The 25,175-nt window shown below is 45.9% G+C and overlaps 1 protein-coding gene across 1 annotated transcript in view; it reads right to left on the reverse strand.

Moving 5' to 3' along the window:
- The window catches only part of PLEKHB1 (pleckstrin homology domain containing B1), a 250,886-nt gene that overhangs the window by 143,001 nt on the left and 82,710 nt on the right, over positions 1 to 25,175 (reverse strand). Inside the window, exon 2 of the mRNA XM_069203837.1 lies at positions 20,211 to 20,278. Within this exon, the coding sequence (XP_069059938.1) occupies positions 20,211 to 20,247 (37 nt within the window). The 5' untranslated portion in view covers positions 20,248 to 20,278. The remainder of the gene's footprint in view (positions 1 to 20,210; positions 20,279 to 25,175) is intronic.

Here is a 25,175-nt window from a genome sequence, read left to right on the forward strand (position 1 = left end):
ACCCTTTACCAACAACAATTACCGCCAGGAGATTGACACGAACAGCACAGAGACAACTAGACACACACACCACATACAGCCATACATCCCTCACACACCCCACCACATACAAACTCTCACCAACACACACCACACAACACCCATGGCACCACAAAGGCACCCCCGTTTCACTGAGGAGGATGTAAGGGTCATGGTGGAGGAAATTGGCAGGGTAGAGCCACAGCTGTTTGGAGCACAAGTACAGCAGATATCCATTGCAAGGAAGATGGAGCTATGCCGGAGAATCGTGGACAGGGTCAACACCGTGGGACAGCACCCAAGAACAAGGGACAACATCAGGAAGAGGTGGAACAACCTACAGGGGAAGTTAAGTTACGTACCATTGCAGCAAAGCACCAGCTCACCATACAGAGGACTGGTGGTGGACCCCCACAGCTCACACCATGGGAGGATCAAGTGTTGGCATTACTGCATCCTGAGGGACTCGCTGGAGTAGCCGGAGGACTGGACACTGGTAAGTCTACATTTACTACTTATCACCCCCCCACCTGCATGCCATCACACACCCTCACCCTCACTCCCATCACTCCACTACATCCCATGCAGTGCTCCTACAAATACGACTAACACCAATGCCAAGCTCTGCATGCTATACCAATGCATGGACACCCCTCCCAGCCCTGCATGGTCACCCATCACCAAAGCATGCACAGCATACGGGAACTAACATTTCCACAATACATCACCATACACAAGCACAAGGTGGCAGGCCAACACCAACGATAGAGGGGAAGCCAGGGATGTACAATATGTTACAGACATGAAGTATAACACATCACTTACATCCCCACAGGTGCCCCAGCCAATGTCAGTGGAGAGGAGGTGCCACGACTATTCAGTCCCCCAGCAGAAGGTGCCCTCAGTGATGACAGTAACTCTGGACTTCTGGATCTGGAAGACCTACCTGGCCAATCAGGGACCACTGGACAGCCGGTCACCCAAGCACAATCAAAATCCACCACAGAGCCTCCCCCATCAGGACCCAACACCACAGCACTCACCCAGCCTACCCACACCTCTGTCCCCAGGACACGTCAATCGGCAGTGTGCTCACCTGTACAGGGACCCCAGGCCACACCTCAGCCCCAAGACAATCAGGGACCTGGGGTCAGTGGCAGTGGGAACACCGTTCAGGGGCACAGAGCAACAGGGAAACTGGGAGGACTGCTGTGCGCCAGGGGGAGGACAGGACCAGGGAACTGACTCTCCAGGAGGGACTCTCCGAAATCCTGGGAGCTTACCAATATTCCCAGGATACGATGGGCCAGATCCTTGACAACGTGCAGGAGAACAGGCAGCTGCAGGAGGGACAGTATCAGGGGACCAGGCGGACTTGCAGGCCATCAACACCACCCTGATCTCCATAGCAGGGGTGCTGGCAGACATGGCCAACATCATGAGGGAGGCAACAGACACATCAGCGGGCCCCTACCACTAGCCAGTCAACTGAACAGCCCTCTACATCTGCTGCCGCTATTGGCCAGGAGGCCTCACCACAGGACCCACAGGCCACCAGCATCCCTCCCCCTTCAGATGGTGAACCACCCCGCTAACATTCCCTGCGACTCAGACAGAAGCCAAAGACAATTGCCAAGACCACCACCAGGAAATGAGACTCTCCTGATTGCCCCCCTTGTGTCCCACACTGTCACCTTGTCTACATTGACCTGCCTTTGCTCCCCTTCCTATTGCCACTTGAACACTGCACCTGTGCTACAAACAGAGTGGAACAATACCCAGGACTTTCCTCCATCATCACCTCATTCCATTGCACTTTCTCCTCAATTTCTTAGCACTACAATACACACCCTTGAACACATCTCAAATACTTGTATGTCATGTGTTGAAACAGTGTATTAATGGAAACAGTTACATCCTTTGCAAATGAACTGTACAGTGTGAGAGCATAGAAATAATGACCTGTAGCTGGCTGTAGTCGGCACATCAGTACACAGTTGTCATTCCACCAACATCTGTAAAATGATAATCCATAGGTGACAGTAAGTAGAGAAAATAAGTGGGGAATATGTCATACCACAGCCACACATAATACACCAATAGTCATAGAAATGTGAAGCTGCATTGACTCACCTGTGTGTTATTGGAAGTACTGACGGATAACTGTGGTTCTGTTGTCCTCATCTTCAGCCTCTTCATCCTCACTGTCATCAGGGTCTACTGCAGCCGCATGGGCATCTCCATTCTCCTCCTCCTGCAGAAAAGGTACATGGCGTCTGAGGGCCAGGTTGTGCAACATGCAGCATGCCACGACTATCTGGCAGACCTTCTCGGGTGAGTAGCAAAGGGATCCCCCCTGTCAGATGGAGGCACCTGAACCTGGCCTTCAGAAGGCCTGAGGTTCTCTCGATGATCCTTCTGGTTCACCCATGTGCCTCATTATAACGTTCTTCAGCCCTTGTCCTGGCATTCCTCACAGGGGTCAGCAGCCACAATAGGTTTGGGTAGCTAGAGTCACCTGCAAGTATTGACGGACATTTAGCCACACACTATCCTATGAGGTCGACACCAGAGGCATACACTAACATACACTGGGTGGGGACCAAGGCTCACCTATTAGCCACACCCTGTGCCTCTGTAGTTGGGCCATCACATTTGGGATGCTGCTGTTCCTCAGGGCAAAGGCATCATGCACCGACCCAGGATACTTAGCATTTACTACATGGGAGATGTACTTGTCCGCCAATCACACCATCTGCACATTCATGGAGTGGAAACTCTTACGATTCCTGTAAACCTGTTCTTTCTAGCGGGGGTGGGGGTTGTGGGGGGAACGGACAAATGCAATATGTGACCCGTCAATCGCCTCAATAATATTGGGGATATGTCCCATTGCATAGAATCCGGCCTTCACAGTGGTCAAATCTTCCACCTGGGGGAAAGCTATGTAGCTGCACATGTGTTTTACCAGGGCAGACAACACTCTTGCCAGCACGATTTAGAAGATTGGCTGTGACATTCCTGCTGCTGAGCCCACTGTCACTTGAAAATAACCTGTCGCCAGGTAAAAGCAGGAGCTGCGCAGACTCCCAGGGCCCTGGGGACCACCACCTCCCAGGGCCTCTTTTTATTTTTTTAAATGGAAGATGGTCCACATGGCCCCCCTCCAAAGACCAACTGTGGCCCCAGGGTTCCAATGCCCCTGGGGCCCGGCTAGGTCATCCTCGGTCCCCTGACCCCACGGAGGGCACCCAGTAGTGTTTGATGGGGACTGCGGGGGAGCCTCAAGGCCCCTGCAGACCCAGCTGGGTCTTTGCTTCGTGCGGAAGCTGGCAGCTTGCTGAGAGCGGAGTTATGTTTGCTTTTGCCCACCAAAAAAGGCAAACAGCTACTTCCTGAGGACGGGCACCTTGGGAGGTAGTAGGAGCCAGCTATGGGGGTTGGCGGTCCCCAGTACCTTGGATAGCTCCAGGAGGGTGGGCGCGCGTCCCCTCTCCTTTGATTGGCAGTGGTGATCTCCGGGGCTGGATACGGCCCGGGAGGTGGGACGCATGGCCCCCTCCATCTTTTTTTCAAATTTCCATGGCCCCAGGGAGGTGGTAGTTCCTGGGGCCCAGTCGGCCCCCTCTTTAAATATATTTGAAGCCCCAGGAGGTTAGCAGTCCCCGGGACCCAGGGGGCCCAGATTTTATTTTTATATCCCCAGGGACGTGGCGGTCCCCAGGGCTTTCCAAAGCCATTTGAGGGGGGCCCCGTGAGCCCCACTCCTTGATTTTAAATTTGATGATGCACCCAGGACCTGGCCCACCCGGGGACAAAACGGATAAGAAATGCGGTAGACCGTGGTTTTTTTACATTTCAGAAAAATCCGCGGATGAATCTGCGGATTTTTCTGATTTTTTGGTTTAAAAAAAAAATATTTTTTTGCCCTGGTGGAGTAACAGGAGGACCCCTGGACCACAGCTAGGGGATCGTGATTTTTTTTTTGGTGTTTTTTTCTTTGGAACTTAGCTTAAGCCGAGACCCTAAATGGCTGTCAACACTTCCCTATGAAATGTTGGCAACCAATCAGATCTCAGCATGAGGTCTCCGGGATCCATGGATCCTTCGATCCTTCAAATCCCTAGATCTCCATATGTTTTAACCCGTAATATTTCTAAAACTATTGAACATATTGACACCAAATCACAAAAAGCACGATCTGCGCACCAAGATACGGCTTCATGCCAAATTTGGTGTAATTCCATTCATCAGTCCGGGCTGTAGTAGTGTCTAAAGACCCTATGGGAATTAACATCGGAACTGCATTTTTTTAACCCCCCTTTTTCTTGGGCCCAGCTTGACGGATCGTCCCGAAACTTTCCATGCGCAACAAGATGTTATAGGACACTTTTCTGGAAAATTTCATAAAGATTCATCAAACGGTGCCACAGATATAGGCAAGTCAAAAATGTTTTTCCTATGGAAACTAGGACCTAAATATAACTACCTTCTGGCAACTGCAAGTAGGTAATATTTAGACAATCTGGCATGCAGGCGTTTCAACCAAGCTGGCTCATAAAAAAAAAATCCCTTGGACGTTGCGCAAAAGCCCTTTCTATTTACCTTTACAGTTAAGGTTCAAATTTAAATCACACCCTTGAAGACCAATCAGTGTGGCAACTTGCATAACATTAAGGTATTTAGCATATTTTTACATTATAGGACAATCCTGCCATTAACACACACTTAGACACAACATTTACTGTTTGGATTTGTGCTTTGATGTGCAAGCAGGACACTATAAACTTTACACATATATGACAACTAATATCAGACGCAACTTTACTTTAATTGCCTGCAAGGCGCCACTGTCGCTATAAACATGAGCCTTTGTTTGTTTCTGTTTGCTAGCTGAGCATTCTCTTGGCTATCCCGATTTACGTTACTTTCATATTTTAAGGGCGACACTATAGCCGCAGATTACTAAACCAGTCCGTGACTGCATGCGTTTGTTAGTTGTGCCCGTTCCCTGCGCTAACCTGAATGCTGTTGGTTGTATGTAGCCACAAAGTTTATTACTGTGTATTTGTCCTAGCAAACTGTAAACAAACTGAAGCATACACTACTCCCAAACTAGATTCCCATGGTTTTTCCAGCCAAACAGTCCAGTAACGTGCTTCAGGCCAGGCCACCACTAAGCAACATAATCATTATGGCCATTCTGTGTCTTTTCAAATACAAAGTATGTGATTTAAAAACACCTCAATTTTGTGCAGTGCAGCAACTACTTCATTCCCCCTTAAAAACTGTTCAAGTCCTCAGTCTCATACGTATTTCACCAAAAGTGCTTTAAGGTGGCCTACAGACATAGGCACTTTACTGCAAACGATATACCCTAACGGCCACAGCTCCTAACCTTGCTTATACAGAACGGGGTTCAAGTATATTTAGATAGGATGGGTGTGCTTGGATCTGTTCATCCTTTCACTCTCAGTGGATAGCTGTAAGAAAAGCCCCTTGGCACTGAGAGTACTGTTCTTGATTTTTATTGGAAATCCTGAGAAATGGCTGAAGGCCTTTCATTTGATGATGAGATTATCTAATTTATCTTGTTAGCACCACACCTGCTAGGGGACACTACTATGAATCAGACCATTAATGAGATTATGGATTGGGAATACTTAACAAAGATCGCAAGTAAAAACTTTTCTTTACAGGGCCATATTGAATACCTGCAAGGAAACAGCCCAACGGGACTCATTGTTACAAATGAACCTGGATTTTTTCAGATTATAATAAATTTCAAAAGAATTGGTCCTAGATTGCATGGAAGTGCGCTAGGAACTGGCTGGGACCCATTATACAAACAGCAAATAAATTTTCATACGCACAATTATTCAAGATGAAGCTCAGTGAGACAGTGTTAAAACCCAGTTTTCCACCACAATGTTCAAAAAGAAGCTAGAGGATAAAATTAAGTCCATAACAGAATTTAAAGATATCATGTCACAATCAAGGATTGCAAAATTTCAAAAGGATTCAAAGCACTTTTCTTTAGAAGGCACTTTTCCTTACTCAAGATCATATTACCAATGTAAGGGTACAGAAAAATCAGATAGTTCATTCCAAAGAAAAAAACTCAACAGAATCAGATTGGAGTGGCAAAGATTTCTCACGGTCTACAAGAGGAGGAGGGAGGACAAAGGAGAGGCAATTATCAACACAGAAAATATCACCAGCCCTATGGTCATCCACATTTTGACAACCCTTTTTTGGGAAGAATCCATATGCAAAACAATCCCACCCACCACCACCTAGTTTCTCATGCCCCCCTCAGACAACTACGCAATTAGCCACGGGTAAGAGAAAAGAACTGTGGATGGAATGAAAAGACATGGAGAACACCCAACAGGACACTTTACCATTACAGATGGATCCAAGCAAATAATGGCTTCATGATAAATTTAAGTAATCATGTGTTCACTAAGACACTGCAATTACTAAACAACGGTTAAGGGTTTGAGGCTACACTGAAAACAAACATATTTGATTTGAGAAGAGAATTTTGTTTTAGTCTTTTCGGAAGATCAGATTGAGAGCCTTCTTTGAGGCTAAAGGAACGGAGATGACAGAGACCCAGACTAATACCAGGGTACGAAGAGGCGTGTCCCGCCGAAATAGAATGCATGGTGTGCCTCCTTGAGACTCGATTGGGAAGCATAGAGCTGGGTGCTGCACGGTTGCATCTCACCTCTCTTCATCGGCTCAGCAGGTCGGTGCGCGATGGCCTGGCCGTGCTCCAGCGCACATCGCCCAATGCACCTTTTGTGGTGTGGTGTGAGTCGCTAGTTGTTCCTGCTGCTGCCGGTAGGGACTCACCCATCCGGGCCGTCCTCGTGCGGGGAGGGGCTGAGCGCCCGTTGGCAAAAGGGCAGTGCCGCTGGTGTGCTCTTGGAACAGTGCCTCGCAGCTGCAAGACCTTGCTGCGAGGCCCTGCGTCTGTCTGACACATGCACAAAGGAGATCTGGCCCTGAAGTTCAATGTGGAGACCTTGTTCCTCCCCCACGCCCTCAACAAGTAAGGACTGCAACCTATTTCACTCCAAATAAGGGTGCGTTCAATAGAAGAAAAAAAAAAACTGAGTAAAGTGTACTAAGGGACGGAAAAAAAAAAAAGAATCATCATAAGTGCATACATGCAGGGGTAGAGAACCGAGTGCGCAAGAGGATGCTGGATAGAATATGTGGGGCACAAAAGTGGAGTACTCGGGGCAATAAGCTCAGCACAGTAGCAACCACCACCCAACGCGGGAGCCCACTCAGCAGTGGCACCGCTACCACCATTCTGTCAGCTAGCTGATCCTACCACGGCGGCTCCCTGATGGCGCCATTGGCTCGGCTGCCTGGACAACTACTTTTGCGCCACCAGGGAGACGGATCGTGCCATGCGGAGGTCCCTCATGCTGCACATGGGTGGTCATGAACTATACGAACTCTTTCAAACAGTACCAAACAGAGGCCTGGGACGTTTTTGATGCTGCAAAGGCTGCGTTAAACCTGTATTTCAATCCACAGTTAAATCTGGACTATGAGCCAAGGGCAACAAACCAACACAGAGTCAGATGACATGTTTTATACCAGGTTGCGGAAAATGGCGAACACCTGCGTGGGCCTCTATCAGCATGTGGAGATCTTGCCCAAGTCATCCAGGTGTGCAGATCTAACAAGCTATGCAAACTCATTCTGAGACAACCCGGAATCACACTCAACTAGATCCTGGTAGTGGCTTGTTCACATGAACTCTCGGCCAGTAGGGCAGATGCAATGGCCGATGCCAGAGGGCAGGTTGCAACGGCGCCCAACTCCTCGCGTCCTGTTGTTGTGCAAGAAGAGCAGGTGGATACCCCATAAGTGCCCCAACAGCACCAGCCGCGTCATCCGAAGCAAGGAGAGAGGGAGTGTGGCAGCTGTGGATTGAAACACCTGACAAAGGGAAGCTGTCCTGCGAGGGGTAAAACGTGTGCCAAATGTGGGAAAATGAGCCACTTTGTGAGGGTATTCCGTGGGTGCGACCCAAACAGAAGATGGCGCCGGTGAGGATGACGACTGTGTGGCAGCTAGCACCCGAGGACAGAGTGGGTGCTGATGGTCGGGAGACAAATGAGGGAAGCGTGCACTATGACGACGAAGATGAGGGAGATGTTTTCATGATCTCTTTTGCTGGCTGGCAAAAACAGAACCAGCGCTTGCCTCCAATGTGCATGGTAGACATCAATGGTGCCCCAGTGACCGTCCTAATTGACACTGGAGTGTCAGTTAGCGTCATGGACATTGGCCAGTATTGACAGTTGTCACCGCAACCCGAGCTGACACCCTGCCACACCAAAATCTACACATACGATGGGCGCAAACCGTTGCCTCTTCAAGGCACCAACGACGTGACAGTCTCCTGCCGAGGGCATGCGACAAAGGCCAAGTTCCACGTGGTTGAAGGGAACCGAGGGACGCTGCTTGGGTGCCATACCGCTGAAGACCTGGAGCTCGTCTTCTTTGCTTGCCACGTCCATGACTTGCTGCTGAACGAATTCCTGCTACTCTTCACCGGACTGGGGAAGCTAAAGGACAGACAGTTCAAGTTGCATATCGACCAGACACTGCAGTCAACGGCGCTACGTCATCGCCGGGTCCTGTTCCATCTGAGGCCCTCTGTAGAGAAGGAGCTGCAAGAACTGGAGGACCACGGCGTGATCAGGAAAGTCATCAGGTCCACCCTTTGGGTGTCACCACTAATGATTGCTCCAAAACAAAAGCAGCTGGGCTCTATCCGTCTGTGTGTAGATATGCATCTCCCAAACTGCGCCATCACGAGGGAAAGGCATATCACACCTACAATGGATGACATAATTGCTGATGTAAATGGGGTGCAGTGGTTCTCCATGCTGGATCTGAATGCTGGCTACCATCAGCATTAACTAGCCCTTGAGAGTCGAAACATCACAACGTTCTCCACACACGTGGGGCTGCGCAGGTACCGGAGGTTAAGTTTTGGAATCTCATCAGCCGTTGAGGGCTTCCAGAACGCCATAAGAGAAACGCTATCTGGACTTGAAGGAGTACTTAATCTGAGTGACGATATTCTTTTTACTCAGACACCCTCCTGGAAGACCACCATTGTCGTCTAAGAGTCACACTCCAGCAGCTGGGGGAAGCTGGCCTCACCCTTGAAAGAAAGAAGTGTGATTTCTACAAGAACTCAGTTGGCCATAACACTGTCCCAGACAGCTGAAGCCTCAGGCCAAGATCCTGTCATCAGTTGTGCGAAAGATGCTTTGGCCAGGCGAGAGTGGAACATTTTTTGGATGCCATCCGAGGACTTGATCATGGTGAGCGGCTGGCCATGCAAATAATCTGGAAGGTCTGAAACTAACTGTCCATAGGGAGCAGTGGCCTCCTTCTGCGAGGCCAGAGGATAGGGATTCCTAGATGCCTATAGGACCGAGTGGTTGAATTGGCCCACCAAGGGCACCGAGGGGGAGGCCAAGACCATGGCCCGTCTGGTTTCCAGGCATGGACACCATTGTCGATGAGTAAGTGAGGAGATGCCATTCCTGCACAATCATGGCCATTAATCAGCCAAATGCTTCCGTTATCACGGAACCCCCTGCCACCAAGCCCTGGGAAAAGATCAGTATGGACTTCAGGGGTCTTCCTGATGGGCGATTGACTCTAGTCATGATTGACTTGTACACCCATTTCTCCGCAGTAGAACTAGTCACATCAACTGCCTTTTAGCAAGTGCGACCACTGGGCCTCCCGCAAGAGGTTAGGACTGACAATGGTCCGCCGTTCCATGGGCAAGAGTTTTGAGACTATCTGCACCAGCTGGCCATACCTCACTGAAGTATCACTCCCTATTTGCCCCAGGCCAATGGGGATGTCGAGAGGTTTATGCGGGCCCTCAACCGAGCTCTGTAAATTGGGATCGACCAAGTAGAAGAGGGCGAGTGGTGTTTGTAAAAGTTCCTACAGGCTTACCATCAGACGCCTCATAGCACCACCGGGTGTGCTCCAGAGACCCTCATATTCTGACAGGCCCTCCCTCGAGACTGCATCCCTGCTGAATCCCAGTGGCAGCCGGATGAGACAGATGTGGAGGCTGTTCAAAACAAAAGAAGAACAACCAACAAAAGGGCCAATGACCAGCAGGGAACATGGCACCCTGACATAAAGGTGGGTGACCCAGTCGTGGTGAAAGATCGGTATCCTGGGTGGAAGTTCAGGACCCATTATGAACTGGAGGTGTGAACCGTGACGAAAGTGTGTGGGACAATGGTGACCACCCAGCAAGGCGAGCAACAGGTCACCCGAAACATGTTGTGGTTCAAGTGGGTCCAGGTGTCTAGCGAGAACATTAAGGGTGACACAGTGGAGGAAGAAGATGTAGGACCCCGGAGAACTCTATGGCAGTGATGAGCCTGGTGCACCCCAAGAGCTGAGACCAGTCCTGACGCTGTCTGCTGAAGGGGCCAGCCAAAACGAGTGTGAAGGCCGGAGTGGGCGGTATCACCTGCGACCCAATCCGGCTCCTAGCCAGAGACTGCTAAATTTTGTGTGCTAAACAAGAAATAGCCATATGCTGTTACTATTCTTTCTTGGTCAGTATCATGTTCACTGTTCATTCTGTCTCTCTCTGCTTTCCTTTCTCTCTCTTCTTCTGTTTCCTTCCTTTCCTCCCTATTTTCTGGAGGTACCAACTTTTAGTTCCCTTTTACTTGCCGGGTCTAGGGATTGGGTTTTGTTTGAATAAAACAGGGGAGGGATGTAGAAAGCCACCCGGGCTCTCTGATACCTGTGTGCTGTGTATACTGTCGCACGCGCCAACTGCGTATCGCTTTGAGGCCACGCTCTACAATTCAGTACAGTTATGCAGCAAGCACTCTGCATCGAGATCTACAAGAAATTCAATCAGCAGTGACTACTACACAATTGTAGCTACTCGATTATAAAACGGGTATATTTACACTTATAACATTTAATGAAATTATGAGTTAGAAACAAAATCAAAATGCTTTGCATGTATTCAGGATTACAGTTCACACTAACTGCTCTAGACGCTGCTAAAAATGTCTGCCTTAGAAGGGAACTGCAACATCCACAAAGAACCTAATTCTACTGATAGAAAAAAGGATTGGTGGGTGTATGTGGGACTAAATATTTGAAGAACAAAAGCAGCAGTGTGGCTGGACAGTCACAAACGTGTGTTTGTACAAACCAAGCTTAACAGACCACAAGCTCTGAACGCTGGGGCAGCCCATTTTTCAGCACTGCCCATAACACTACCATGCGCCACACAACTGTGTCACGAATAGATGGAAAAAATGTACTGCAAAGTGCGAAAGAAATGCATTTCATAGATGAAAGGAAGCTCTGATAGTCACAATTTATTTTGTGAATTGCAAATTACTTAAATACAAAAGAAATCTAACGTGCAGAAATTTAGCAGGTGTACACTGATTTACATAACGTTTAAATGTGCCACCCAAGTGCATGCTAATTTTTATTTTTTTCTTCCACTGGGAAATTATATTTTTTCCATAAATAACCATTGTTATCACCAGAACACCAAATGTGGAAGGCTCCGTGCCCATTCAGAGTCTGGATACAGATTTACTCCTGTCCTCCAGCTCCAGGCATTAGCATGAGATTGTTACCTATTAAAACTTTAGGATTACACACAAACACGCAGAATGGGGCACCACTGGTGGAAATGGTCCTAGGAGGGTTCTAGGAGTAAAAGAGGCCCTCTGCCTCTAGCTGGGTAGCAAAACAACAGTCATTATTGGCATGCAATGGGCTCCTCACATTCCTGGGCCGTGGTGCCAGTGCCCCTGCTGCATTACTGAAAGCTACACCCCTGGACTCCAAGGTTTGTGGATTTTCAGTTACTTCAGAAATCCAAGCCCTGGAAGGCCAGCAGCACACTATACACCTATTTTCAATTGTAAATCCATGGTTTGTGAAAACAACATGTGAGTTCAAACTCATAAATGGTGGCATTGGGCTTTGAGCTGGGTATTCTTATTGGTCAAAAATGTAAATATTTGTAAAACACAAAAAAGTATATTTCCGATCCATAGCTTTAGGCTCATGATCTTTATAGATTTACTCCTTTAAATTCTCAAAAGTGCAAAGGAGAACCATAAGGGATTTATGAACATTTAGATTAACGGGTTGCTTCCCATTTACCTTAACACCACCTGTGGTGATGGTTTGTAAGAGGGGAGGTTTGCCAGGAAAGTCCACTTCCACATGTTTATATTCCTCTCTCTTTTCCTCCACATGTAAAATATTTTTTATGAAAGCAATCCTATAATGCCATAGTCCAAGAAAATATGGATGTTTATGGGGCCCTCTAATCACATATTTACTCCCAAATTTTTGTAGGGAGTGTACATGTGCACTAAGTGTGAAAATCGGCAATGGTGATGATTTGGTACACACACAAAGATCTGACTTGGTGGGGTCCCTCGACATTCCCAGTGTCACCTCAGTCTTTCAATGTTAATGTCCATTTATCCACCTTTTCACTAAAGTTAAAACAGTGGACTTTTCTAGTATTTTAAGTGGAGTTTCCAGTCAGAAACCTCTACGAATGTGAATTCTGTGCAACATGAGTTGGGAATTCTCATCTAAAGCAACCTCTTTCATCATAGATGACACCTCAAGTCAAAAATAAATATTTTTATTTCTAAAAGGCGTTATTAAAACAGACTTGTGTCATCAGGAATGGGTGAATATTTGAGACATATAAGCTATCCATTGATGCATCAATTTCCGTTTAAGAAATATGTCAACTTTTCTGCCTGGATCAAGGTTTTATAGTCACTGATACATTGTATATATTTGTCTCTTTCCATGCTATCAGAGTTTTCCCTCCATTTACATTCCTGTCTTCAACAGAGTTGTTTTTGCATTCTTAATGTGTCTGCAAACCACTGAGAAGAAGGCTTACTTCTATGGATAAAATATGATTGTACAGAGGCAAGCAGATCTACAGCGGAATCCAACCAGTTGGAGTAGTTCAAAGTTGCTAGGTCTCAATCCTCCACACCATCTGGCTGGGACCCAGCTAAAATCTGATTAAGCTGATCAGCTTCAATTTTATGCCAAGCACGTGTGTTGTTAGGTACACCTGTAATCCTACAAAAGTACCATTGGAGGGAGATGCGTGTCGGCAGAATTCTATCTAAAAAATTTTTGTAGACATATTTTTGCCAACCCGGAGTAAAAACCAACTGTACGTGAAAGAAACAACTATACTAAAATTATTTCATTCTTTACCTATCTTAGAGTGTTGCAGACAACTGAAGTGGGTCTAGTTAGTTTTCTGTGTGATCAACCTGCCAAATTGGATTTGTCTTGATCTGTTGCATTATTTACTACTTCCCCAGCTTATGCCTTCATGTGATGTAATGTGTATGATATCTGCCTTTTGCCCACCAATGTGTTAGCTATATCTGATGAGAGAGTTACAGTTCCTGGAAGTACTTGTGCAGAAGATAAGTTGCATTGGGTTGCCCTAACTTATACTATGTACAAAGGCATATAACCAATAACCCATCCATCACCTTGTTTTTGCATTTGCCACCCTAAGTGCATCAGGTATGCCTAGACGTGGGTCCCTGGCTCACTGTACCACTGGAACCAAGCTATCCCTGGGCGAAGAGCCCTAATTAGGGTGAAACCGGTCCTAGGTTGCTTGTGGTCTGGTTCAGGGAGGACCTGGCCTGGCAATCTGGGCTGGACTGTTCCCATGGGGGGGGCAGGTCAAGACTGATTTGCATATGACTGGGCTAAAACTGAGGTGGAATGGTGGGCAAAAAAGCGATGGATTGTGATGCGGCCCAAGTGATCACCAGTGGTTGAGATTAATTCAAGTATTCCATCCATCACCTTATTTTTTCCTTTGCCGCCCTGAGTGTGCCAGGAATGCCCAGATATGGCCCATGGTTCTAGTGGCACAGTGAGCCCAAGCTATAACAGGCTGAGGAGCCCTAACTAGGGCGAAACTGGTCCTAGGTTGCTTGTGTTCCGGTAGGACTTGGCCTTGCAGTTCAGGAAGTACTGTTCCCATGAGGAGCAGGGTCAAGACTGATCTGCATATGGCAGGGTCCAAACTGAGGTGGCATGATGGGCAAAAAAAATTATGGGTTGGAATGCAGCCTGAGCGATCGCCAGTGGCTGGGAATAATTAAAACCTTTACCTTTAGAAAGTTGGCATTTCTTGTCCCAACCATTTGTGCCTTCTGCTGGCGTCCTGGGTGACATAATGGTGAATGACTCTGCTGTTGGAGTTTGTCTATTTCTTCCACCCACTAACACAAAGGGGGCTTAAGTATGGACAGGATGGGCCATCCTGTCAGGATGACTGAGGAGGGGCGGTACCCAGTCCTACTTGCACTTCAAAGTGCTTTGCCTCTTGGTCACATAAAGGGACAGGACACCAGGCTTGCCCTGTCTTTTTTCACCCCCAGTTTGTAGCCTTGAAAGGGGAAGAACCTTTCAGAACCACATGTGGGTGCAGAACAGCTCCCACCCCCTTTTTACGAAAACTGGCACCAAGTATGAATACTGGACCTCCACAGCCACTTTTGAGAACACTCCTGGGCCTGTGTAAGTTACAGAAGAAGGACTGCCCTGCTGCCAGAGGACTGCCTTGCTGTCTGCAAAGAAAGACTGGACCTGGTTGCCTCCATCCCAGGATAACCAGTGTGACCCCAAGGGTTAGTTGGCTGACTTCCTGTGTGAGTTACAGGGACACACTAAGCTTCGGACGACTCAGTGTAACTGCCCAGCTGACCTGCTGAACCTTTCTGAGCCCTGCTGACCTCTGCTGGAGTAAGTCCCCTATTCCGAATAGGTGCCTCCACAGGTCCTGGCTAGCATTTAAGTGTACTTCTTCTAAAGAAAAGATGAAGCTCCTGAAGTTTGTGCTCCTTGCGAACGGACCTATTCGCACTAAAACTCTGCCGCCAGTGACAACTGCCAACACAAAACTCGAATGAAACCTGCTTTTTGAGCTGACAAGTCTGCTGTGACCAGCAGCGATGATAGCTAGTGACGACCGCCAATGCGAAGCTACGGTAACGACAGTTCCTGATGCCCGGCTATGACACCCAACCTGCTCTTTGCTCTACAGCGAAGGCCGTCCGCAATACTCAGCCTGCTCCTCGTGGCCTCCTTCAACCCGAACTGAACTCCTTGCGCCACACTTAGAAGGTAACTGTTCAGAGGATCTTACCTCATCCCAGTATCCGGCCAGTGCTCCATGGCAGTCGGCCAGAACTTGAGACTTTTCTCCAGTCTAGTGGGACCAGATGATCACGAATGGTACTTTTTTTGGTCCTAGGTGCTATTTTCACAAAAAACTTGCACTTCTCTGCATATACCGAGATTTTTGTCATTCTAGGATCATTATATTTACTTAATTTGCCTCTATTTTTCTAAATTGGTTTGGTATTTTTCTTGTTGTGTTTTACTGTTTGTGTGCTGCATAAATACTTTACACATTGACTCTAAGTTAAGCCTGACTGCTTTTGCGCCAAGCTATCAGAGGGATAAGTACTGGTTAATTTACTGACATTTTATGGTTCACTCTGAGAAGGACTGTGGTTGCTACCTAAATGAGACATCCTTCCCTCTAAACCCATAACCCAATTTCTTACACCCAGCCCAAACGTAATTCCTGGAGTAAAAGCGTTGACACACAGATTCAGAAGCCTCCAGTTTGTCAGATTCTCAGCACTCTTAGCCCCCCACTGCTGCCACAGCTAAATGCAAGAGGGTTCATGATGAGGAGAAGCCCTTGCCAAAGTCAAGTGGTGTGCTTTCCTTCATCCCAGAAGATATAGCAGACCCAGGTTGCTGGTGTGGGCTGTGGCCACGTGGGTAGAGTCGCACTTAAGGAAAGCTCTTGATAAAGAGGACTGAAACAGGCTTCAGACTGCACACCCTAACCCCGCCCTGCAAGGCAAAGTGGCTTTGACACCTGAAGTTGACCCTAATATAATATTGACAAAATTCATCAGAGACCCTAAAAAACAGGAAAGGCAGGTGGTGTTAAGTCTAGTGACTAAAATCCTGGAGATTGTTTACCAAGCCAAGAATGAAAGCACTACAATGGTCACAAATTCTAACAAGTTGGCATAATGGCCAATTTTCCTTCTAGGCAACGCAAATTGTGTTGTATCACCATTCTTTTCTGCTTCAAAACTAGCTGAGCTCACCACCCCTGAGATGAGCCCAAATGTATTTTTCACCAGATATGCCATCACGGGTCCATTAATGACTATAGCCGATAATAGATTGTTTCATGAATGACCTGGACACATTCATAAACATTTACTGCACTGAATAAAGCACACTTTTTCCCGAGAAAGGTGTTCAACCCTATCCCTTTTTGGAGTGGCATGTAGAAGTCAGAGGTCAATCACCTTTTCAAGGCTCCCAAAGATTCCACTATGGCTGCAGAAAGGAAGCTGGCAATACAAAGCTTGAGTAAGCACATTCTTTCTGTCTAGGGTCCAAGGAGGATGTCCCAGATTTGGGAGCGGCAGTAACAATAATTTCAATAATTCAACCCAGTCTCCAGCTACATAGGTAACAAACTGCCCCCACAAGAGTTTCACATGGAGTTTTAGAACTCTAGTCTAACCGCCTCTGTACAGCTGTTGCTTTTATTTTTCCCTACAAGAACAGGCATTCATTGAGAAAGATGTGCAAGATTTACTGCATAAAAGCATGATCTGTATAACATCACCCCAATGCAGATTTTTTTGCAGCAATATCTTATTAGTCTAAAAGAAAGTTGGAGGTTTCAGATTGGTGGCTGGTATCTTTATTGGCATTTTAAGATGAAATGCATTAATCTTCTTAGAATTCGCCTAAAGGAAAGAGACTGGATGGTCTCATTGGAACTCAAATTAGCATATCTAGCAACTTTCCCACCACATCCCCAATTCCTTCAATGTCAGTGGCAGGATCAAACATACAAATGTACATCCCTATCATGTGGACTGCTGTCTACCCCTTGATGCTTCACCAAGGTAATTAAACCGATAGTGGATTTATTAAGAGCCAAAGAAAGTGTGCAACAAACATTTCTGAGCAATATGATTATCATGTCTCAGGATTGAGACTATAACATCTACAAGACCCTGCAAGAAATAGGTTTCATTATCAATGAGGAAAGATATATGCTTATTAAAGTCAAAAGATAGACTTTATGGGTTTTTTAATTGATTGAGTTTTATCCTGTCTGCAGCTACCGACTACAAAAATGAAGTCCACTGTGAAGGAACAGACTATGTGGGCCTGGTAGCAGCATCAACCCAGGTGACCTTGCCGGGCCATGTACACTTCAGAGTTTAAAAATTCAACACCTTTGCCATGATACATCTTATTTGGATCGGATTGCCCTGTTAAAGGAGTCCAGGTAAGAAATTCACTTGTGGCTGGGCCACATGGAAGCCTGAACAGCACAGACATTTTGGGTTCCAGCCATACACAATCATTGATGCCAGAAAATGGCTCAATTGAGCACCATGGACAGCTGAGGCCACAACTGTAGAGGTCAGCACCCTCTGCAGTTAGTCCCAACAGTTTATCATACATAGAGGTGCTCATTCTCCAAGTACCAAACCACTGAAGGTATCTCTGCCTGCAAATTCTGCAGCAAATTCAAATTTACCACAGGGGACAGCACCCTCTTTCCAGTGTTCAATGTTATACAATCATAACAGTCCATCCACTGATACCGCTTTCTCCCTTTATTCGTATAATACATAGCAAATTATCAGCCATCAAAAGTCCCTAAACAGCACCAGAGAGTCAGTTTCTGTAGAAAAAGAAGCTGGGTGCCTGATATTGCCCACTTTCTATGGTGGCCGTTGTGCCATGAGCTTGAAATGCACATAAGTTGTAAATCAGTTGCCTATGGTTCTTGATTGGCTCTTTCGCCATCAGATCTATTTTTCCTCAAAAGGTGATTTGTTGCATTTTCTTCGTGATAAGCAATATCTACACTGCCCAATAGACAAATAAATTTGTCCAAAATCTTGACAGAGATGCACACAATTTCTGGCATTGTTGCCTTCAGAATTTGTCAGTGACAACAAAGGATCTTCCAGCCACGCAAACGTTGTGGCGAACTGGAACTCCTGGCACCTGAGCGGTGGCAGGGATTAGATGCTGAATGTTGAGCTCTTCCAAGCGTTAATGTGGATGTTTCTGCCCATAAATTAGACTAAATAAAGGCCTTAGGCATTCATCAGGGCTTTTAGGATCCCTATATGTGAATGTATAGAATAGGACCTACCTTTCCTTGTTAAGTCAAAGGTAAGACACCTAATCCAGAAAGGCCCCCTTGCCTCATGGTCTGTGTGGAGTGGGCGAGTCATATTGTTGCACATTCATCAAGGAGATTCGCCCACCATAATCCTACCCTGTCCCTAAGCACAGCTGTCTGGTAGGACTTCCCTGATGAACGCCTGAGACCTTAATTTAGGCTAATTTATGGGCAGAAACATGTCGGCACCACAGAGGTACACAAGGGTCATGATACCCAGCAACGTTCTCTGAACATACTCTCCTAATATTTTTTTACACATACCAAGGGTATCACCTAATCAGGTAAATCTTGTGGATTATCCCACTGTATTTCTAGTTAGGAAAACACACACCTTTCTGTACTGTTCTAGTTTTATGTAAAGTGCTAGGCTGCACCGGGGCTAATTATGCACCATACAGGTACAATAACCACATTTTTGAAAATCCATTGTATGAAGCTTATGAAGTGGAGGAGGCATATGGCGAGGGGGCCACTAATTCAAATATGAGCTACTATGAGGCAAAAATCATTGCAAACCTAAATTTCGTTGTCGTTATTGTACATTTACAATCAAAAACATCTGGTGTTAACCTGCCCAATATTTACAACAGGTAACCTAACAGTCATAAATCCATTTACCTCTGTATATTAAAAATGCTTCTTAAAATAGTTTAAGTAGGAGGAAATCTCACAGAACATGTAGGGAGCGGGCAGGTCAACATGTGGTTTTCCTTGAAAGTTTGGGTACATCCACAAACAAGTCAGTTTGTTAACCTTAAGAAAATTTCCCTCTGATTTTTAACCAAGTTGGAAATCGTCGGAGATTTAAAATAATCAAGGGTGGAGTAAGTCTCTTTTTGGACATTATGGTGAAAATCTCCACAAGTACAAGTGAAGGGAACAAAGAAGAAAATGAAAAAAATGTGCAACTGCATAATGGCACTGCATTTTTATAACGCAGAAATTTAACTACACAACATAGTCACAAAACGTTCCAAGGAATATGCCAAAGATCTGTGAATTTCCAAAAATGCAAACGTATTTTTAATGGGAAAGGATTTTTTCCGAAATTATTTCTACCTTTTTTTCGTTGAATAGGGCATGCAGTGTTTGTATGTCGCTGCAGATCTTCACTCTAGTCTCGTGCTCATCTACACTATAGTCTGTATGAAAGATTTACCTTATTGCAGTTCTGCTAACTTTTCGAGAACTGCTTTTCCGTCCCATGAAGTTGTGTTTGCTGCCCAAAACCTAGAAGTCTTGGGCATCAGTTTAGTGTTTCTGTCTTTTATACTATGTTGCTGTTAACGCAAACAGTGAATTCAAAGAATATGATTTACCTCTACACACATCAAATCATAGCGCTCTCTCTGCTTCACCAGCTTCTTGGCACAGTGCAGTGTATCTGTACATAACTCAGGACTCTCCTGGAAGTCTAAAATACATCCTTAAACACCTACAATCGAGGTGTGCCTCCAACTACAGACACTGCGAACAAAATAGGCAAGCTCGGCGTTGAATTTAGATATGGTAACAAAAAAGTGCTGCGAAGAGTCACATTATTGGAAGGGCGCTAGAAAAAACAGAAAAGCTAATAACACTATCTAGTGGACAACACTCCAAAACCTGAAATGGCCCAGGGAAGCCACGAATAAATAAAAATTGTTCCTGTATGCGTTTAAACAAGTTAGCAAGCATAATACACCTCTAGATTGAGGTGCCAGGGTTATTTTCGAACTATAATTTCACCCGAAATAAAAAAAAGTTCCCTGCGCCGACCCTACATTTATGAAATCACAACCACAATGTCACTTCTACTTACTCTGCCTCCAGAGCCATCCACTCTTCAACAGGGCCATGTCTTCCGAGACGAAATCCAAAGCTATGAAGCTAGAAAGTAGAAAAGTGGTGTTAATTCAGGAAGGGCTTCAAGCAAACAAACAAACACAGCCCAGCAGCCCCTGGTATTAGCTTCTTTTCTGTCTCTCTGCCCCGCTCAACCCACGATTGTGCCTTTATGTCTTGTTTTGCAGTCAGCTGCCACATCTGCTGTTTGTGTATGTGAACAAGGAGCATTGTGTAAGCAATCCAGTCGCCAAAGAAGGAATCACTGTGGGAGGGCACTACTTCACGGTAATGCTTTATTACAGCGGAGGGAGAGAGCTTTCCCAGGGGGTCGCAGGGATACTGCATGTGGCTAACAAGCCTGAATCGCATGAACATGATGTCAACACCGAATGTTTCATTTGGCGAGGGTGCGAGTGATACTTACTTTAGGTAACGTCAATTATTTTTTTAGTTTAAAATGTTACGCGTTAAAACTGACATTCTCAACCAACTATAATGCCACTTTAGGTTTTATTTGTTCTGGGAATTTCTAAGGTTTCTTTTACTGTAAAGTAAGATATTATTACCATTCTTAACTATAACGGCACTTTAACCCTTGTCTTTCTCTGTGAATTTCTGTTTAAAACAAAAAAACATGTACGCAAAGTAATATTTTATTACAGAGGTAACAGTAGGGCCTGGCACATCTCACTAAGGTAAATGATAAACGGTGTAGTCAACATTAACTAAGTTGCTGTCAGTAATGTTTACTGAGCCATTACATTTTTTACACACCTCAGTAGCAGTATCCCGCCCAGTATGAAAAGCTTACAGCAAACTGTCATATTCACTGGATGATGTTATCAGTGATGTCAGCTATGATCAGTGATGTCATCAATGATTTAATTTAACATGTCATGAATGATGGATTATGTGGAAACATAAGCAGTGCATGGTGGAGGGAAAGTTCTAATTAAGTCAATGAAGTATAACATGAATTTCTGTGTTTTTTGGCTTTTAAACACTATTTTTTAGGACAAGCCTAGGGAGCACGCAAGCGCAGTCTCTCAACATGTTGTAATCTACATCTGTGGGCTTGCAACAAGCCCATCTCACGCCCATCACTTCGTTCCTTGGCCTGCCTTTCAAAATCCCCTTGATTTCGTAGGCAAATGCTTTATGTTTGTCCCGCCTTAAGGCTGCTTTGTTACCGCCTTGGAGACTGACACTGTTACATGGATTATTGCTCGATCTGCTTAACCCCTTCGCTGCCAGGCCTTTTCCCCCTCCTGTGTCAGGCCTTTTTTTGGCTATTTGGGGCAGTTTGCGCTTAGGCCCTCATAACTTTTTGTCCACATAAGCTAGCCAAGCCAAATTTGCGTCCTTTTTTTCCAACATCCTAGGGATTCTAGAGGTACCCAGACTTTGTGGGTTCCCCTGAAGGAGGCCAAGAAATTAGCCATAATACAGTGAAAATTTCGTTTTTTTTTTAAAATGGGAAAAAGTGGCTGCAGAAGAAGGCTTGTGGTTTTTTTCCCTTAAAATGGCATCAACAAAGGGTTTGCAGTGCTAAAATCACCAGCTTACCAGCTTTCAGGAACAGGCAGACTTGAATCAGAAAACCCAATTTTTCAACACAAATTTGGCATTTTACTCGGACATACCCCATTTAAAAAAAAATGTGTGCTTTCAGCCTCCTTCCAGTCAGTGAGAGAAATGGGCGTGAAACCAATGCTGGATCCCAGAAACCTAAACATTTCTGAAAAGTAGACAAAATTCTGAATTCAGCAAGGGGTCATTTGTGTAGATCATACAAGGGTTTCCTACAGAAAATAACAACTGAAAAAGAAAAATATTAAAATTGAGGTGAAAAAACCATCAATTTATCTCTACGTTTTACTCTAACTTTTTCCTGCAATGCCAGATTTTCGAAAGCAATATACCGGTTTGTCTGCTGCACTCCTCTGGTTGCGGGGATATATAGGGCTTGTAGGTTCATCAAGAACCCTAGGTACCCACGGCCAATAAATGAGCTGCACCCTGCAGTGCGTTTTCATTCTATATCGGGTATACAGCAATTCATTTGCCGAAATATAAAGAGTGAAAAATAGCTATCAAGAAAACCTTTGTATTTCCAAAATGGGCACAAGATAAGGTGTTGAGGAGCAGTGCTTATTTGCACATCTCTGAATTCCGGGGTGACCATACTAGCATGTGAATTACAGGGCATTTCTCAAATAGATGTCTTTTTTACACACACTCTTATATTTGGAAGGAAAAAATGTAGAGAAAGACAAGAGGCAATAACACTTGTTTTGCTAATCTATGTTCCCCCAAGTCTCCCGATAAAAATGATACCTCACTTGTGTGGGTAGGCCTGGCGCCCGCGACAGGAAACGCCCCAAAACGCAACGTGGACACATCACATTTTTTTAAAGAAAACAGAGGTGTTTTTTGCAAAGTGCCCACCTGTAGATTTTGGCCTCTAGCTCAGCCGGCACCTAGGGAAACCTACCAAACCTGTGCATTTCTGAAAACTAGAGACCTAGGGAAATCCAAGATGGGGTGACTTGTGGGGCTCTGACCAGGTTCTGTTACCCATAATCCTTTGCAAACCTCAAAATTTGGCAAAAAAAAAATTTTCCTCACATTTTGGTGACAGAAAGTTGTGGAATCTGAGAGGAGCCACAAATTTCCTTCCACCCAGCGTGCCTCCAAGTCTCCCGATAAATATGGTACCTCACTTGTGTGGGTAGGCTTAGCGCCCACGAAAGGAAATGCCCCAAAACACAACGTGGACACATCAAATTTTTTCACAGAAGACAGAGGTGTTTTTTACAAAGTGCCTACCTGTGGATTTTGGCCTCTAGCTCAGCCGGCCCTGGGGGGGGGGCAGAAATGGCCTAAAATAAATTTGTCCGACCACACCCTCAAACCCCCCCCCTTGCCTACAGGATCGCTCCCCGCGTGACATTGGCGCCAAAGAAAAAATCCCCGGTGCCTAGTGGTTTCTGCCCCCTTGGGGGCAGATTGACCTAAAATCCACCAATCTGCACCCAAGGGGGGCAGAAATGGTCTAAATACAATTTGCCCCCCCAGGTGAGCGACCCTTGCCTAATGGGTCGCTCCCCATCTCTAAAAAAACAAACAAACAAAAAATATGGAAAAGAAATGGCCTAAATACAAATTTCCCCTCCAGGGGAGTGACACTTGTCCAAGGGGTCGCTCCCCATCTGTAAAACAAAAAAAAAAAAAAAAATCACCGGTGCCTAGTGGTTTCTGCCCACCTTGGGGGCAGATCGGCCTAATCAAAATAGGCTGATCTACCCCCCAGGGGGGCAGAAATGGCCTAAAATAATTCCCCCTCCCAGGGGAGCGACCCTTGCGTAAAATTCACGAAAACAAAAAAAACTCCCTAGTGTCTAGTGGTTTCTCCCCCCTTGCCTAAGGGGTCGCTCCCCATCTAAAAAAAACCAAGTAAAAAAAAAAAGAAAAAAAAAAAAAAAGAAAAGATCCCTGGTGCCAGGCGGGGCAGAAAAGGCCTTCCTAAAAAATGCCCCCCATTGGGAGCGACCCTTGCCCAAGGGGTCTCTCCCTTATGCCAGTTTAAAAAAAAAAAAATCCCTGGTGTCTAGTGGGCGTTTCAAAAGCTGGATTGCAAGCAATCCGGCTTTTGAAACGCTGGGAGAGACTTCAAAGGGAAGGAAATACATTTCCTTCCATTTGAAGCCTCTCCGGGCCTCCCCCACGTGATCGAAAGAGAAATGCTGAGCATTACTCTTTCGACCGCGCTGGAAGCTTTGCTTCCAGCGCAATGGGGGAGGCCCTGTGACAAATCAGCGCGCTCGCGTGCTGACGTCCCGGGGGGGTTTGGGGGTGGAAGGGGAAGGGCTTTCCCTTCCATCCCTGCCTTGGGGGGGGGGGGTGGGTGGGGAGCACTAGCGCTCCCCCAGTTCCCGTGCCTTGGACGAGGTGACCTCGTCCAAGGCACACGGGAACTGGGACAGTACAGGTTAAAGTGACGCACTACTTTTTTCTTTTGCCTCGCTGCTTCACGGACGTATGTTGTTTCTTCCTCTTCCTTGTTTTGGGCATGCTGCTGTTTTTTTGTGGTGTCTGTGCACAAAGGTTGTAAGCTAGAGGGGGTTCTTTTCCATGTATTTAATAATTTTCAAAAAAGGTTCATATAGTGCAGACTCGATCGGAGGAGCGCTTTACATAACTACATGAAGTTTCATATAGCCCGGCCTCGATCTAAGGAGCACTTTACATGAGTACCACTTAACAAGTTTAGCAGTTGAGAAATATACAAACTGGAGCATTTAAAACAGAAAAAACCACACAGAAATCCTCAAAGGCTCTCCTGGCACAGCGGGAGAGCCGATACTATAATATTTACTGCACTCAGGAAACTCACACCATAATGCTTTGCGGGGATTTCTTTTTCAAAACGTTTTTGCCCATAATTCAGCCTGTGGTGGTCCTATGAGAGCAGGACCACCACCAAACTGTTCAGCACAGTGCTGTCTTTCTCTCTAGGTTATCTCTGGGTCCGCACACTAGGTTGAGGGGGAGGGAGGAGAGACACAAAACAGTAACCTCCCCAACCATTAAATGTCCTTTTAAGCTCTCTCATGGCTGGAACTTTTGTTTTACAGCTGAGAGTAGTTTGTATTTTAAGGGTGTTGTTTGTCATTGTATTGCAGTAGGCCTGCTAAGCCTGAAAATGTGTAAGGTACTATGACTTCAAGGGGCTAAATATAAGGCACTCAGAAATGTGTCCCCATAATGCTTTGAGTGGCATTCCTTTTACAAAACATGTTTGCCATAACTCACTGTGTGGTGGTCCTAGGACAATGGAACCACCATCAAAATGTTCAGCACAACACAATATTTCTGTCTAGGTCATCTCTGGGTCCTGATACTAGGTTGGAGGGGACCCCAAAATAGTAACCTCTCC

Source organism: Pleurodeles waltl, chromosome 8 (genome assembly GCF_031143425.1).
Source record: "Pleurodeles waltl isolate 20211129_DDA chromosome 8, aPleWal1.hap1.20221129, whole genome shotgun sequence".
In the NCBI taxonomy this organism is placed as follows: Eukaryota; Metazoa; Chordata; class Amphibia; order Caudata; family Salamandridae; genus Pleurodeles; species Pleurodeles waltl.